Source organism: Pholis gunnellus (assembly GCF_910591455.1).
Source record: "Pholis gunnellus genome assembly, chromosome: 2".
Taxonomy (NCBI): Eukaryota; Metazoa; Chordata; class Actinopteri; order Perciformes; family Pholidae; genus Pholis; species Pholis gunnellus.
This window is the reverse complement of record NC_136536.1, coordinates 21,696,562-21,712,737: the sequence shown is the minus strand read 5'-3', so window position 1 is coordinate 21,712,737 and position 16,176 is coordinate 21,696,562. Positions and strand designations below refer to the sequence as shown.

The 16,176-nt window shown below is 42.0% G+C and overlaps 1 protein-coding gene across 2 annotated transcripts in view; it reads right to left on the bottom strand.

Annotated features, from left to right (window-relative positions):
• ctnnbl1 (catenin, beta like 1) overlaps positions 1-16,176 on the bottom strand; it is a 50,319-nt gene that overhangs the window by 20,317 nt on the left and 13,826 nt on the right. For both annotated transcript variants that reach the window (XM_079178519.1, XM_079178520.1), the window contains 3 exons: positions 15,898-16,046; positions 11,269-11,450; positions 673-770 (listed from right to left, as the gene is read on the bottom strand). In XM_079178519.1, the coding sequence (XP_079034645.1) occupies positions 673-770; positions 11,269-11,450; positions 15,898-16,046 (429 nt within the window). The remainder of the gene's footprint in view (positions 1-672; positions 771-11,268; positions 11,451-15,897; positions 16,047-16,176) is intronic.

Sequence of the window (16,176 nt, the reverse complement as noted above, 5' to 3'; positions counted from 1 at the left end):
AAGACAGCGCTGTGGCATCATAAGAAAACAAACCCACAACTGTCAACAACGTTTTTCCTCATCCAAAGCGAGGGTCTAAAGACAGAAAGTTAAATATTCATTTTATAAATTTGTGTTTCACTTTAAACCCCAAGTCTGCACACAGCCCTCATTGTTGGCCCAAATTCTCAAAGTACCTTTCCCCATTACCTTGCTGTATGTATTTGACAAATGAATGAGTTTTTTTGGCAGAAGATAATGGATTATGTCTGCTTATACTATGCTGAAAGGTTAGTGTCTATCTGCACATGACCTGGTATTCATATAACCTCTATATTCCCATTATATTCCCATTTTTTCCCCATTCATTTCCATGGAAAGGTTCCATCTTGGATATTCACATTTTTTCCACGACCACTTCAAACCAGCTAAAATGAGCACAAATGATCTTATGTGAAATACTAAAGTGTTCCAAAAGAAAATAGCGTGTTCATGTAAGAACCCATTGTAGGAACCACATTGAGAAAAGATGTTTTCAGGGCCTTGAAATGTAGAAAATATAGGACCTGTTTTGATTCCAGTAACTGTAGAGGGACCCTGTGACCAAAACATAAAGTATGACACACAAACACCTCAGCTTAGACATTCCTGATGAAACGATCTGCTGGCAATCAAGAGACGGTGGAAGCTTACCTTCTCACAGTCGTTCTCTGTGAACTTGTTGAGGAGTCGGCTTCTCTGTTGGGACTTGAGATTTCTCAGCATGGAGGCGATGATGGAGCAGACGTGTTCTACAGAAAGTAAAGCGAGAAGTAAGGACAAAGCTTCATAGTGTACATCGCAAACACTTTTATAGGTTTTTATGAAATGTTTATTCGAATTAGCGGCCCTCTGACTTTTTGTTTTTGCCATCAGAAGCGGGCCTTCATTAGCAGCGGTTGAGAACTCCGGTCCTCGGCGTTAACTCGCCATGAAAGAGCTCATTGTGTTTTTTCGGTAAACCCGACAGGTGCGTGTGCTTTAAATAACACACGGGCTGCTGTTATGCTCCTCGGTTAAAAAACAGTAAACACAAGAAGACCTGATCGTTCACAGCCACAAAGATAGAAATAAAGACAGAGAGAAATCGATTAGCACATGATGATCTGCATTTACGGCCCGCGGCCAGCTAAGCATGGATACAGACAGAAAGAGAGGAGGAGAAAATGTTAATGAAATTTAGAAATCAATTTTCATTATTTTTAGGGCATGCTGGAACACGCGTAACAGTTCTGGCTGTGGCTGAATTACATTTCTCCCATTAGAAATGTGTCTTTGGCCGCTCTGGGGCCATTTAGCGGGGGGGGGGGGGGTCTATAAATATGCTAATTGACTGAATCTGCGACAAAAACTAGTTAGTCCCATTGAGTGCCATTGTCAACCCAATTCATGCTATGCAAGATGTGTAATCTCATTCAAAGGACTTCTTGCTCACAGGCTGCACCAGTAGAAGACAATCGTAGTGTAATATTTATCTATTATAGTGACTGAACAATACACTCTGCACACAGAGGGGGGGGGGGCAGAATATGACACTGTAAAAATCTCTGGATACACAGAGTGGGGAGAAAATGTAATTGGACTTCATCAACAAGAGGTCAATATCCTCTCTCATCGAGGCTTTGCAGTTGCTAAGCAACAAGAGGACAAGAATCAATCCCATTTCTGCTTCTTTTAAAAGGGGTCGCGTTCGCTGTCAGCTCCCTTTGTGCATTTCCTTACGACCCGCAGCGCCCTATCTCACAACAACACTTGAAGGCTGAGGAAACTCAAGGCTGTAACACCTGCCACCGCCAAATCACAGAGTGAACACATCGCCATCAACATCATGAAGATTGCAGCACAAAAAGGCAGGAAATGCACGGAAAGACAATATAAAAACACACTGGAGACGAAAGAAGGCCCATTGGAACACATATCCTACCAAAAGCTGAAATAAATGGAATTACTGCTCTCGAAACGCTTCTGTTCTACTTCAACCAAAGCCCCTCAGCATGACCCTCAAATATCTAAACAACTGGATAGCCAGTGAATGTCATGGTCCCCAGAGGACGACTTTGGAGATCCGCTGGCTTTTCTTAAAGCGCTACCAGTAGGATGATATTTTTGGTATATTCATGTTCTGCTTGTAAAGTTTGGTGATCCCGCAGCTTTTCGTGGAGCTCCATCATCAGGTCAAACTTGTTTTACTCTGGTTCATGACCAAACACCTGCATCACTTCCCATCAGCCTCTGTTGCACTTTTAGAGTGTAGCATGGCAACACGCTAAAGTAAGATTGCTTAACAAGATAAACATTATACCAGCTGAACATCAGCTCGGCAACATTGTCACTGGGAGCACAACAGCATGCGGACTTTAGCATTTAGCTCACAGCACCTGTGCATTAAGTACAGATTCACAGAGATGGTAGCATGTAGATTCAGCCTTGTAGTCCCTCAGAACGCCCTTAAACAGTTACGATAGTCCATATAAAAGTGGTACCAGATAGTGTACTGTGTACTGTACTTGAAAGTACTTTTAAGGTGTTCAATGCTATAACACAAACAACTTGATTTGGATGAAGGTGTTTGGTGTGTTTGCAGAGGGAAATTAAGGCTTAACAAAGTTTTTTGTTTTTTTTAATAGTGTCCATCAGAGTCACTATTGTCTGTGAATATTACAAAAACTGTAAACTGTAAATCACCGATTGGCTGATTGGTATGACTGGTGTTACATGTAGTTATAACGGTGTGTTCTGGTTGTCCACCAGGTAGTTTCAGTCCTAGGTCTCCTTATTTTAATGTATGCAACCTTGTTTCCTGTACACAATGACAAGGAGGCTAACCGCCATTTCCGAAAGGATGCTACTTTATCAACTTGATCCGAGTGGTAATTGATGTCGCCACCTCCGCACCCTGCCGGGGAGGCTATTGATTGCCGGCTGCGGAACGTTCAATCCAAAGAGTTTAAAACTCTCCGCTGAGATCCGTCAAGAGGTGGAGGCAGGATTACATCTTGGGTAGAACATGGAGGGCAGGGCTGCGTAAAAGAGCCTTTTAGAAAGGTGTCCAATCAATACTTCATTTACATGCTTTGCTTCACACTTAAATGTTGAGTTTAAAAACAGGGAATCATTTACATCATCTCCCTTTGATTCTAGCAACATCTACAACAAAATCTCTACGATAGCCATGACGAAACAGTAATAATCAAGTAAATGATTAAGACTTTACATTCAAGATGCACACGCAAGACCAATTTGTTGCACAGTGCTGTCACACACATGCCTCATTTCCACTGCATGGTTCGGCTCGACTCAGCTCGTATCTGGTACCAGGTCCTCGCTGTAGACGCGATGATCAGCTGATCCCCATATACTCTACGTGACACTGCCTTGACATCATCTTAAATGCTAAAATTGCTGAATCCTTTCATCAGCAACCAAACAGCAGCGCCTGCACTTCGTCAATTGTACGGCGGCGTTTTGCGAGGTGCCATTTTTAAATTGCGGTTGCTATCGACGGTAGCTTGGCTGAAGTGACTGGCTTATCCCGAGTTGCTCCAGAGGCAATTCTCTCTGATCAATCAGTGGTCTGCAGTGTTATAACTCAACCTTCTAATAGAGATGCACCAATAGCAATACTGGTCCGATACTGACTCAAATAGCTGGATTGGATTATTGGTGAATAGACTGATCTGCTATTGGATAACATTATTTTAATATAAATTGTATTTATTTGTTTTACAGAGTTATGTTTAAGTCATGCCTGGTGTTTCCTTATAAAAAGGATGATCCCAGTCACCTCCACACAGTGAGTCATACAGCTTTTTAAATAAACACTGGTATCGGATTGGTAATCAGTATCGGCTGATACCCAAACCCAAGGTATCGTATCGGGAGTGAAAAAGTCAGATCAGTGCATCCCTACCTTCTAGTATCGGCTCAGCTCGCCTGGAACCTTGACCGAGCTGGTACCAAAAACAAAAAACGTACCAGGTACTATGCACAACTTTTGCAAATGGAATAATAATCGATTTAATGTTAAGTTGGGTCAAGTCCAGCAGTCTTCACTAAATGTTTTGGCTTTGTTGTGTGATCTGACAATGGCGCCAAAGGTTGACGATCGCTCTCTCCGACGAGTGTTGGACAAGAACAGCTGGAAATGTAAGTTCATGAGTTTGATGCACTGACCAGCTGTGGACACCTGGGCAGAAAAAGGGGCCATGAAGACACGTGGAAGGTACAATTCACAAAGAGAGCATTTTATGGTAAATGCAATAGCTACATGATGTTGTTGGAGTTGGCACCTCCGAAAAGGAAATGCATGAACACCCACCCATCACCTAGTCAAAGTTGACAATGTTTACCTGATGTCAAAAAAAATGTATGTTAAGATGCCTGCCATATTTACTTCCTCCTGATACAAATACAAAAACACACTCCAGGAATGCTGCTGTTTTTCTTCTGTCTTGTTTTGCTTGTGTACTGCATTTCGTTGCGCAGCCCTTTGTTGCATAATGACAATCAATTATCTTTGAATCCTTGAAACCTGGAACTACCTTTTGATTGAGGGACATTTGCATTCAGATTGCACTATGCATGTCCAAATGCTGGCGTTCACTCATTCTCCACTAATCATTCGCCGCCTGCCACGTCTTTACCTCCGGGGATCCAGAGCACTAAGTTAACGTGCAAGTAACCCTGAGTGGCCTGGATTTCACGGATTGACCGACAGCTGAAGGAAGCGCTGCGTAGTTCTGAATAACAAGAGGAGAACAGACCAGTGTTGCTTCGCCGAGCGAGCGGACTAACTGTGCCCCGGGGAGAGCAATCAGCCTTCCAGCGCCACGTGCGAACCTCTCAGGGGTTTTTAGAGACAGCTTTCCCGGTCTGAAGGACCAGGAACGAACTCTGGCTCTGAACTCTCGGAAAGGAAGGGACACATAGTAGCGGTATATGGTGCACACATTATTGTTATTTTCATCATAATGTATCATTTAGCGTAGGTAAGCAAAGTCAATGCAAATAACAACATCTTAGATGTAAAGTACAGTACACCAGCAGTGTACAATGGGTAGAATAAAAGGTGCCAAAAAGGTTAGACTAGAGTGTTTTATTTATCGGCTTTATATTACCTGCAATTAGACAATTAAAATGTGCCTAGTTTCTCTTTCTTTATGTTGCTCTTTTGAAGTCATACTTAGTCTCTATAGGAATACTAGGGGCCCCAACTGTTTACTTACACTCAGACATTGTGTTTGATCAATATGCTACGTTTAAGGCGGTAATCTTCACCCTAATGGCTCCCGGGCTACAAAACGTTCCTGAATACTTGAAAAGGCTCCCGGAAAAGTTATTGTGGTGAAAAGAGCCACAGGGGCAGCGCTCCAAATTGAACTGAATTCTCAAAAGGCTGAAAGTAGAACGCTGAACAAATGACGACATATTTAGTGATTCACTTTCCAGCACTGGTAACTAAATGAAGCACCACATACTGTGCACCAGTCCGGACTACATTAAACAGTACGGTCGCTTTCATCCCCTCTCTAACAGATATTCTGGGACAGCAGATGGAGCATTTTTAGCACATTTCTTTTGGTCCATGTACAAAACAAGTTCCACTTTCAAAATGGCTGATACCAAAAGGTTTGAGCTATTTAGGTCCAACTGGGAATTAGTCATGCCTTTCTGTAGTGAGAAATCATTTCCATGTATTTTTTGCAAACTGATGTTAGCGGTGCACTTTGTCTTTGTTTTCTTTTTTTTTTAAGAAAACTACATTTGAACACACCATGATAATGTTTTAATTACATATAAAACATGTATTTAATGAACATAATTATAATTTACCTTCACCCAATACTATTTTCTTCTCAATTGACCATGAGCGCACCATAATGGAACTCAATGGAACCTTGTTGATAGTTGTTAGCTCCATTATTTAGCCAAGCAGGACTGTGCTGCCCACCGTCTGCTAACGGCTAACGTTAACTAGTGCTCCTCCTGCCGATTTAAAGAGAATTGATGGTCACAACGCACCCTTTTCAGGGAAAAAATAGGGTTTAACCACAGTTTGCACATGTGCTGTACAGATCGGGCAGGACGTACGGATTGGGTGGCGAGCGACACGTGTTGTTGATGTCCCTGTGTGGCGTTAATGAGCTCATAAATGATACAATAATGTGAAATTGTGTCGGTGCATAGACTCGCGTACTTGCCAATACCCAATCTATCCTTCTGGGCTGTTCTGGAGGCATTCCTGATACTGGTATTGGAACAACTCTAATTTAAAAAAAGTGTCTCCATTTTCTCAGACGGATACCAGAACGGTATTCTGTCAAATTAAAGCAAAACTATGAATTATAAATCCTCCTCTTGGTTTTCTGATTGTTCTCAGATTAGATATGCACGCAATACAATTCCAGTTGGACTTAAAACTTTTCCTGGAATACTTAAAGCACATTACATTTCCTCTAAATGTCAAACATATCCTGTCCTCGACAGAATATTTAACTGTAAAAGCTTTGATATGCAACTAAATATACCACGGTATATTTCATCAGAGTGTAAATTTGCAGAGATAGAACGCGATCTATCCCCACCCGTAGGAAAGACCAAACGTGAAGATGCTAATTAGATTTTTACACAGGGATCTAAAAGGCAAATCTCTCCCTCTAATACACTAATAATAGGATTAGGCAGCGTGACTCTGACAACACAGATTACAATCAAACTTGAATTGTGTAAAATGTTTCTGATCTCAATCTGAGCCGAAGGCGCGCGGTGCTGGGAGGGGAGATGATCAAATGAGGGCTCCATTGGAGTGTCTGACGCAAGTTTGATCAATAAATCCAGATAGACTCGTATGTAATCTCATATATTCTGCTGTGTAGTTCTCTAAATCTCCATTTGTTAATATCAGAGGATGGATACTGGTGATAAAGTAATGGACTGATAAAATTCCATCTTTTTATCTTCGTAATGAAACTGCCATCACTTGAGGGGGTGAAAGGTTTTAATAAAGAGCCCCTTCTATTCATCTTTTCCCCCTCACTGCATACTTCCAACACCACTACAGGGCCACAGAATGTGACGGTATTCCTCTTTCTGCTAGCATGCCTCACTCATTACACCTCTGTGAGTGCTTTCATTCGAAAATGAGGGTCACGGCGAGGGCGTTCGCTCCACTAAGTTGTTTGCGTGGCATTCAAAAACATATCAACAACAGAGGCCTCCGTTCTCACTCTTGTGCAGTCTGTCTCTCTCTCTCTCTCTCCCAAACAAACAACCGCATGAAAAAGAAAGAGCACTCTCTTTAGAGCTATGACTATTGTGCCTCGCCGTGTAAATTAGCTGTTTACTCCTGCTCCCACTCTCGCGCTTGCTCGCATCATTAGCCGCCTAAATATAACAACCGGCTGCCACCAATTTCCATCACACGAAACCTTGTTTCAAGTGGTAATGACGGAGCACATGCAACAATAAACTGACACCCTAAAAACAAGGTGAACGGCAGTGTCGTGACAGGAATGTTGACGGACGGAGACATGCAATTTCTTGTTGTGGTTTTTCTTCTTCTTTTCTATCCACTTACAATGTCTATTAATTATGCCGCTCTGTATGCCAATGTGGCCCCGGCAGTCCCCGGTCATTTGCGCCGTGTCAATTTCAGACAGGATTTCACGGGGATCAATCTATGCGACGAGGTTTTGTGACGGAGAGAGCCGCGGAGTGAGCGGGAGAGAGAGACAGCGCTAAGTGTAGGAGGACAGAGAGGTCTCTGCCTCATAATTACTTTTGTTTGAAGCCGCCGATGGCTAATTAATCTCCAGTGTCATTGTGTTATTTTGGAGAACCACTCGATTCACAGCATTTTCAATTAGCCGCCTGAGAAAGAGGGGTTCACTCAACACGCCTGATATTATGACGGGCATCTCATCCCGCCTATAGCTGTGTGTGAGACTAATGATGGGAAAGCCTATACGGGCTGCGTTAATTATGGAAAAACACATTTCAGAATTACATTTGCATGTGCATATTTAATTGCTGAGACTGTTGAATACAGGCTGATCTGCTAGATGATGCAAGTGTTGCTTCCACTAGCAACACTGAACACAATGTCAGCCATGACGGCACCAACGGTGGAATTGATCACTTGGCAACCCCTCTTTTTTATTTTGTAAATATTCAAAATTCATATATTATTTTATATATATATATATATATATATATATATATATATATATATATATATATATAATTCCTATGGTATAAGACGGTCCAAAAATATATGTAAACAACCATTTAGTCGGTCAACTATTATATTCAATTTCTTGCTTTGTGGTTATTTATAGTATCGTTAGTCTTCAATTACCTTTTTGTCGTCTCTTGCTTGTTTTTTTGCCGATGCCTCTCGTTTACTTCTAATTCCCCTACTGTGAGACTAATACAGGATTATCTTATAATACCTCAAAAACTCCCAAAACTATAGTGCTAAAACTCCAATGTGTGATGTAATCAAGTATTAAATCTGGAAAGGTGTTATTTATGGCACTGAGAGTCCCCAGAGGAATGTTCAGAGTATATAGCTACATGTTCTGTTTCACAACTAAGAACACAACAACAGAATAGAGCTCATTGGGTATGAAGCGGTCTCCCAGTCATTGTCTATGGAGCAGCTCCAGACTTTATACTTGATGGCATCACACAAACTTGAGACTTACTTCTCTGGTTTCATGTTCTCCAAAAACAACCTTGAATTTAGAATTTCCATCGTGACATTTCATGTAACCGTTTTAATTTCAATCTCGTGTTTTGGGACCCAAAGAAGAATACAAGTCTTATGATGGTTAAAACATTGACTTTAGGGTAAAAAAAATATATATATTCAAAACATTAACATGCCACTTCTATCTGACCTCCACAGAGGGGATGTGAAAGTTGTCCAGTATTAAGACCCAATTAAGAGTAAGGGTTCATTTTCATAATCTTCTAGTTCATGATTATGAACTAACAAACTTGCAATCCATGATTACTTGCACTGTCTCAGAAATCTATGAATTTGTGTGTGGAATTCCCCTCTTGGCTTGGAGAGAGTGTGGTCTTAGATGGAACATGAGGATTTCATAAAGATGTATTAAAATGAACACCGTAGAACAGACACTTTGCTTTAGTTTGCCCCTGCAGTTTAGGTTTATTGTCGGTGCGGCTGATAACAGCGCAGCCCAATATGCCCGGTTTAGTGATTCGGAGGTGACAAGACGCCAAGCCGTCTGCAGAAACTGGGCTACGAGATGTCTTGGGACATATTTGCTGGTAGGGAATTAGTCTATATTTATTTGGAAATTACAGTCAAGTTTACATAGTTGGCTTTGAAGTATCCGAAACTGCCTTTGCAAGCAGAAGGTGTCAACAAACACAGCAGCGGACGCCAGCATCGCACCGATAATCACCTCTCCAAAAAACCACTCATCATACGTCATCATATTGTACCTCTCAAGATATGTTTTAGTTGAGAAACAAGCACAAAGCTAGACCACACGTGCCAAACCTCACAGAGAGAAAGATCCTTGGGGATGGATTTCCACATCTCTCTTTAAAGCCCATCTTTTAAGTGCGTGTCCGCCTTGTCGGCGGCTTCAACACACGGGGGGAGAAGCTTTAACGGTTAGGACGGGTTATCTTCCCTACTCTGCTGCTCAAGGGGGGTCAAAGGTTAATTCATCCAGTCCCTGGGTGAAAAGGGACACAATGGAAGACAATTTGTTCTCCGCTGCAGTGCTGGGAATCAAACTTAATTAATACAGATGGAGAGAGAGAGAGAGATATCCACGTTTAGGTAGGTGGGTAATCAAACAAAGAGCAGAGAGATGGATGGGGTTTCTACCTCTTTTTCTTTCACTCTCTTCTCCGTTTCTTTTCTCTCACCCTCTATCACGTGGACATCCTTTCCGTTTCCCTCTCACTGGCTCTCGTTTGCTCTCCCCATTTCTCCCCCGGAGACAAGAGGCGTTCAGAGAGCGCAGGCAAAAAAAAAAAATCAATCAAGATTGGATTGATAGTGTAAACTGACAGGCCGAAGAGGCAGCGGACCGTGATACACGAGCAGATTAGGATGGAGTGTGTCTGCGTGAGACGGGTGTGACTGCATGTTGCAGAGAACCAGGAGGAGGAGAAATGAACCAGCGGCGATTAGTGCAATCATTTAAATTAGCACAGTCAGCGAACAAGCGGCTTCTTTACAGGACAAATAACAACAAAAATGATGAGATTTGGAGTGTTAGAAAGCCCCAACATCTACACCATCTACAGCTCGGGCATTATCATACGCACGTTATAAAGTTTCAATAACATGTTGCATGGAAACTTTCAATCTGTACATGTTTGGAATAGAAAAAACAAACTGCATGACTAGGAACTGATTTTTCTGTGAGATCACCCGTCACCTTTACATACTGCTTAGCTTCATGTGGAAGCCAAAGTGTGTGTAGAGTGTATGAAATAGCTTAAAACGTAAGCATTAGCAGTGGGATCCTCTGAGATTCTGATTAGATTCACAACTTCAAAAAAAAAATGTGCAAACAAATATACCTACAAAATAACCTAGATATTGCTACTGAGGGACATTTGTACCTTTTAAACAGAAAACACACATTTATTAGAAAGGTGCATATCTCCGCACTAGCATGTATAAATGTTACTTCTTGCCTACGTCTGTTTACATTATTGCAATCGGTTTATTTAACTATTTCATTTAACATAAAAAAAACATTCTTGCATACATATTACTCTGCTTTCATGCAATGAATTGCCACACCTCCTTCATTAGCACACAGAGGAATGGAGTAGATCCTGTAGTCAGCACCCCGATGCGCTGAATCGACAATCGATTTGGAATCGAACCGTGACCCCAAGAATCAACAATACCGAAAGATTCACACCCTCTACAAGGCATGAGTGCATTTTACTATTTAATCAAATGCTGCCAATTTGCAGTGCTTGAACTAGTTTACAATCTGGATTTATTGTAGTAAAACCTAAATTCCAAATCATATTCTCAGTTTGTGTGGAAGCCATTGATTTCCAGCACTGTTTATTAATTAAATGTGATAACAAACACTGCAATAATGTCACACCACAGCTTTCACTGCTTGGCCCGACGGGTCCCACTACTGCAACAGGTCCAAACAGAGTGACACGTTTGCAGCCGATTGCTGTTTTCATGAAGAAACCGCATCTGCTGTCGGCTTGTTCTAATTAGAGACTGACCTTCATGCTCCTTCTCTGAAGCGGCGGCTTTCTTCATCTTCTTGGGGGTTTTCATGAAAAGAGGAAAGATGGTCCGCAAGCCCAGGATGTCCACAAACTTATGAGAGTTATCTGCTCCCTCTGGTCCAATCATCCCATGGTCCAGGACCTTCATCGCACTGGTTCGAGACATTTTCTTTTCTCTGCAGCAGAGAGAGGAGACAATGCCGAAGTCAGAGTTACTTATTGTTTCAATACAATAGATATGAAGAAGATGCATATTTGCAATGAGGTGCCCTAAAAAAAAAAAAAAAAAGGTATGCAAGATAAGAAAGCTGCCAGAAAACTGTGGTGTGTTCAGTTCTTTTGTTTATGAGAAAGACTGAATCGGCCATTTTAGCCTAATTTGAAGACATCCCCTCCAGGCGTTCCCAAGATATCGCAATCACGAGAAAGGATGGACGTACGTACGGACAGACAACATGCATACATAATGCCTTCTGGCCATGGCTGTCGCCATCGCAGAGCAATTAAAAAACCTTGCCTACTGTACTTGTCTCGTATCTGTCGGACCCCGCTGCAGTAAAATTAGAGGTTTAGCTCGCTTTTGTCCAAAGGGATCGCCAAAACCCACTCAATTAAAGTTCCCTGAAACAGCTTTAAGTAAGATGTTTCTTTAGCAACTAGTCAAACCATTCACTCTGTATTTCTGTCACAAATCGGCACTGCCTTGATGACGTTCACAGTTGTACTATTCATATTTTCTAGTTACTTAGGTCCCCAAAATACCACTGATGCTGCTATATTTGTTGTATTTCCATCTGCACATTTCTTACAGCAGCTTCGCAGAGTGAAATACTTCTTTTGACTCTTTTTTTCATGAGTGATTACTTAAATCTTATGGCAATTTAGAAGTTCAGGTGATTATTTTAATGATCAAATCTCACAAGCAGTGTTGATACTGTCAGCCTATCAGTTCAGCATACTACATATGAGAACATATGAAAAACGTCCAAAAATGTTCTCTTACCCACAACTCACAGTTGAACTATGACAAAATCAGAGTATACCTTCAACCAAACTACTTATTTCCAATCATTATCACAATGAAACCTCAAAGAAACTAAGCAACTCTAAATAAGATAAAACAAGCATTTGTTTCCACGTTAATCCTGAAAAACTACCACAGAAGAAAATGTATGTTTTGTCAAAACAGATAAATCATAATTATATACATTGGTTTTCCATCATCAAAGCATTGGCAGGATAACAGGCACCAACTGTTTCATGCTCTGTCTACACCGCCCACCGCCCCACCCCCCACTACACGCCTCCTCTCGGGAAATGTAGCTGTCTGTCACCGTGTCACTTCCTCCATTCCCGCCAATGACAGATGACAGTGTTTATCTCAGAGGAGGGACACATATTTCAGGCAGTTGAGTCTGGTTCTCCAGACAGACACATTATATATGATGGACGGCTGGAGGGGCCAGTTGGAGGGGAGGAGGGAAGGGGGGGGGGGGGGTTGTGTGTGTGATACACAGTGTACTTTCCGTAAGGAAACTAGGCAATTCAGTTTGGGAGACAGGTGACTTAACTCAGCGTCCTGGTGCCGCAAACTATGCCGTCGTCGATGTCAAGTGGGTGCTGGCACGACAGCAGCAGTGGGTTTTTGATTAGACTCAAATTCTCCGTGACTGAATCACCTGTGCTGACGGATCAGAAAATGTCAACATAGAGCTGTACATTCACAAATGGAGATACTTTCTAAAATGCTATGCTCACCGTGAGCTGTAGATACGGTTCTTAGACATCTGTAAAAAAATCACAGTTTTATGTGTCTAGTCTGACAAACATTTAACTCTGCTGGGAATTCATCACGACACCAGGTGTGAAATCTGTATGGAGCACAAGGCTGAAGAGGCTTGGTCGGAATTGAAATGGAGTTTTTGATGGAAAACCAATAAATGTGTCTCAGTGAGTGGAGATGATTTTTTTTTTTTTGTATCATGTTGCAGTCTTGTTTTTTTTTGTATTCATTTTTTGGGCTGCATTTTGTATTGGTTAGAAAGCAAGAGCTGAAAAATATAATGAAACCGAATGTAAAACTGATGAAGGATATGGTAGAAAAACGTGGAACTGTGATGAGTTAAAAGGGACACTCCAGCGATTTAGTATTGCGCCACCATTAAGTTGGGGGACTCGCAAGAGAAAAGGTTAAAAAAAAAAAGAACGGTACAAATATATCGACTTTTAGTCTCTGGTATCGGTCAAGCTCTAAAAGGTCCTGCCTGGATCCTACATTTCCCACAATGCAACTCAATAATAGCATCTTTCTTGAGACCATCTTTCTCTGACTGGCAAAAGTTCACACCTTTCAAACACCACACCTCCAGTTTGTAATGCACCCAGAACTCTATGATAGTACCTCATATTCATACATTATGAGTGTTGATGGAGCAGCTACAATGTTAGCATAGCTTAGCACCAATACATCCAAACTCAATTCAGAAAACAAGCATTTTAAAAGATGTTTGCTTGTCGTTTTGAGAACAGTTCTGACAAAGCATGAAGTCAGACTTTTTGCAAATTGGCGTTATGTTGTATTTCTGCATCCTTTTTAATTTAATTAAATTGCAACTAAATTACAGCAAGTCTGCTTGCGGTTGGTTTTACGACGTAACTGGGACGGATCCCACACGTACAAAGCAGCCATAGTGGTTATTTTGGGCATGGTTGATGGAACGGTGACATTTACATTGCAACATGGCGGTAAAGACCATGCAAGTATTGGGCAAAATTATAGGAATTAGGTTAATAATTAACCGTTTAACTGTTAACAGACAAGAATTCTGACCGATTAATGCTATCAGTTAAAAAGAAAACATTAAAGTCGCAACATTAGAGTCGCTTGTCACTAAAAATGAGAACAGTTGGTCCACCTTAAAGGTCAGCCCATCTTAAGTGTTGTCGCTAATTTCCGGGTCACTCTTCACTTTATTCAGCAAGTGGCAAGCACACAGGAACTTCAGTTGTAGCATTTATTCACCGACAAATAAACTGTGACACATTGCCCTGCTACGTTACTTTATACATTACACCATGCATGCAATCCACTGGTGAAAACATTGACAGTGCGTGCCAGGCGGACACACAGCTGAACAGATCGCGGTCCTGAAGACTTAATGGGAAATGTTGCTGCAAATGTTTTCACGCGACAATGCACGCAACGTCGTGGCTGCTCTCCCACTGGGGACTCACAGTGCAGCTGGATTTGGCCTGTTTATTGTGCATTGGTTATCGTTGCAGCTGGGCGGGCTTCAACCACAGCGACCACGCACGCAAGGCACTGCTCTCATCAGTTAACAGGTCGGCAATCAGTCATGGAAAATATTCTAAATTAGCATCTCTAAAAAGGTATCAGAAAATAAATGCATCTTGAATTCTTACAAATTCACACTTAGTTTCTAAAAGTCCCATCTTGTTTTGTTTTCCCTTGGTCTTCTTGTTCTGTTTCCCTGGTGGATGATTTACCAGAAAAGGTTTTTTTTGCATCTAATAATGAGATATTGACCCGCATTTAAATATACGTGTTCCATGATGTGATTAATGGCGCAGGGGTGTGTAGGCTGTACAGGTTTCATAAATGCGTGTAATGTGTCTTTATGACTCTTTAAGGTCACACTTCTGCTGAACTGTTGATTGATTAGACTGGCGGTCTCGCCAGGCAAGACAGCAGAGTGGTGTGCTGTTCTGTGCTGAGCCACAAACTGTTATGAGTGTTCACATTTTCACATCACAGGAAGCACTGGGGGGAGGGGGGGAGGCACTGTATATTTAGTTTTTTGAGAATAGCCCCAAAGCACTTATTGCTGTAAACGCTATGCTACAGCAGCACTCCAGTATGTTGTAGGAGGTTAACATTACACCGGGAACATCGTTCATACGTCGAGCAAGATTTTGCAAAAACAAACCTATTAACTGCGGTATTGCAACAAATATTTTCTTTTACCACTTGACTTAACTTTGCCAGAATGTTGGCTTTTCAAATATTAGCAAAATAGTCTGCGATTATCCCTAAATGTTTTGACCTCTCTGACAAGCACCGTTATCAGTGTATACAAAGGCGCCCATTTTAGCATCAATACTTGCTGAGCAGTATTCTTTAACTGTAACAATAGCCTGCAAATGTGTCCACCAAGGATAGTGCAAAAGCAAAAACTGGTACGGTACGGTACGGTGCGTTCACACTCAAATTGAAGGGAATTTTTGCCTTGTGTGACCACGGGACTGTTTGAGTTCGTTTGTGTCACTCGTGTTATGCCGTGTTCACACCAAACGTGGCGCGATTTAATCATTCGTGGCTTATCGCCCTGGAAGCCGCCATCAACCATGGAAAAAATAACCTATATTTCTGCTTAGTACATGTTGTGGAAGTCCCAGATATCACGGGAAACTAAACGCCGTCATGTCTGGGTTCATAACATCACCCGGAGGAGCTCCGTGGATTTGATCGAGCTGGGCAAGGAAGAAGAAAAGCTAGGAAACAAAGATGTAAACAATGCACTTTTTGGGGTTTCATGTGGAAGGACACATGCACTCAACGCTCCCACATTAGAGTCGGCTGGGAGTGAGTACCGTGAGCCTCACCTGAGCATGAGATTCATCAGCTGAAGCCCCTCCCCTCTGAGGAAGCGGTCCCGATTGGCTGGCAGCATGAGGCAGGAACACAGAGAGTCGAAGAGGTTCTCCATCATCTCCTGCTCCTCGGCTGTGGACGGGTTGTGGCGCTTGAACACCTGAGAGAGAGGGCGGGCGAGGAGAGAGAGCGCGAGAGAGAGAGAGAGAGAGAGAGAGAGAGAGCATCGAGGGAAGGGAGCGTTTAGAACGGAAACGAAGGCAGCTGGACAGAAACATTAGCCAGGTTTG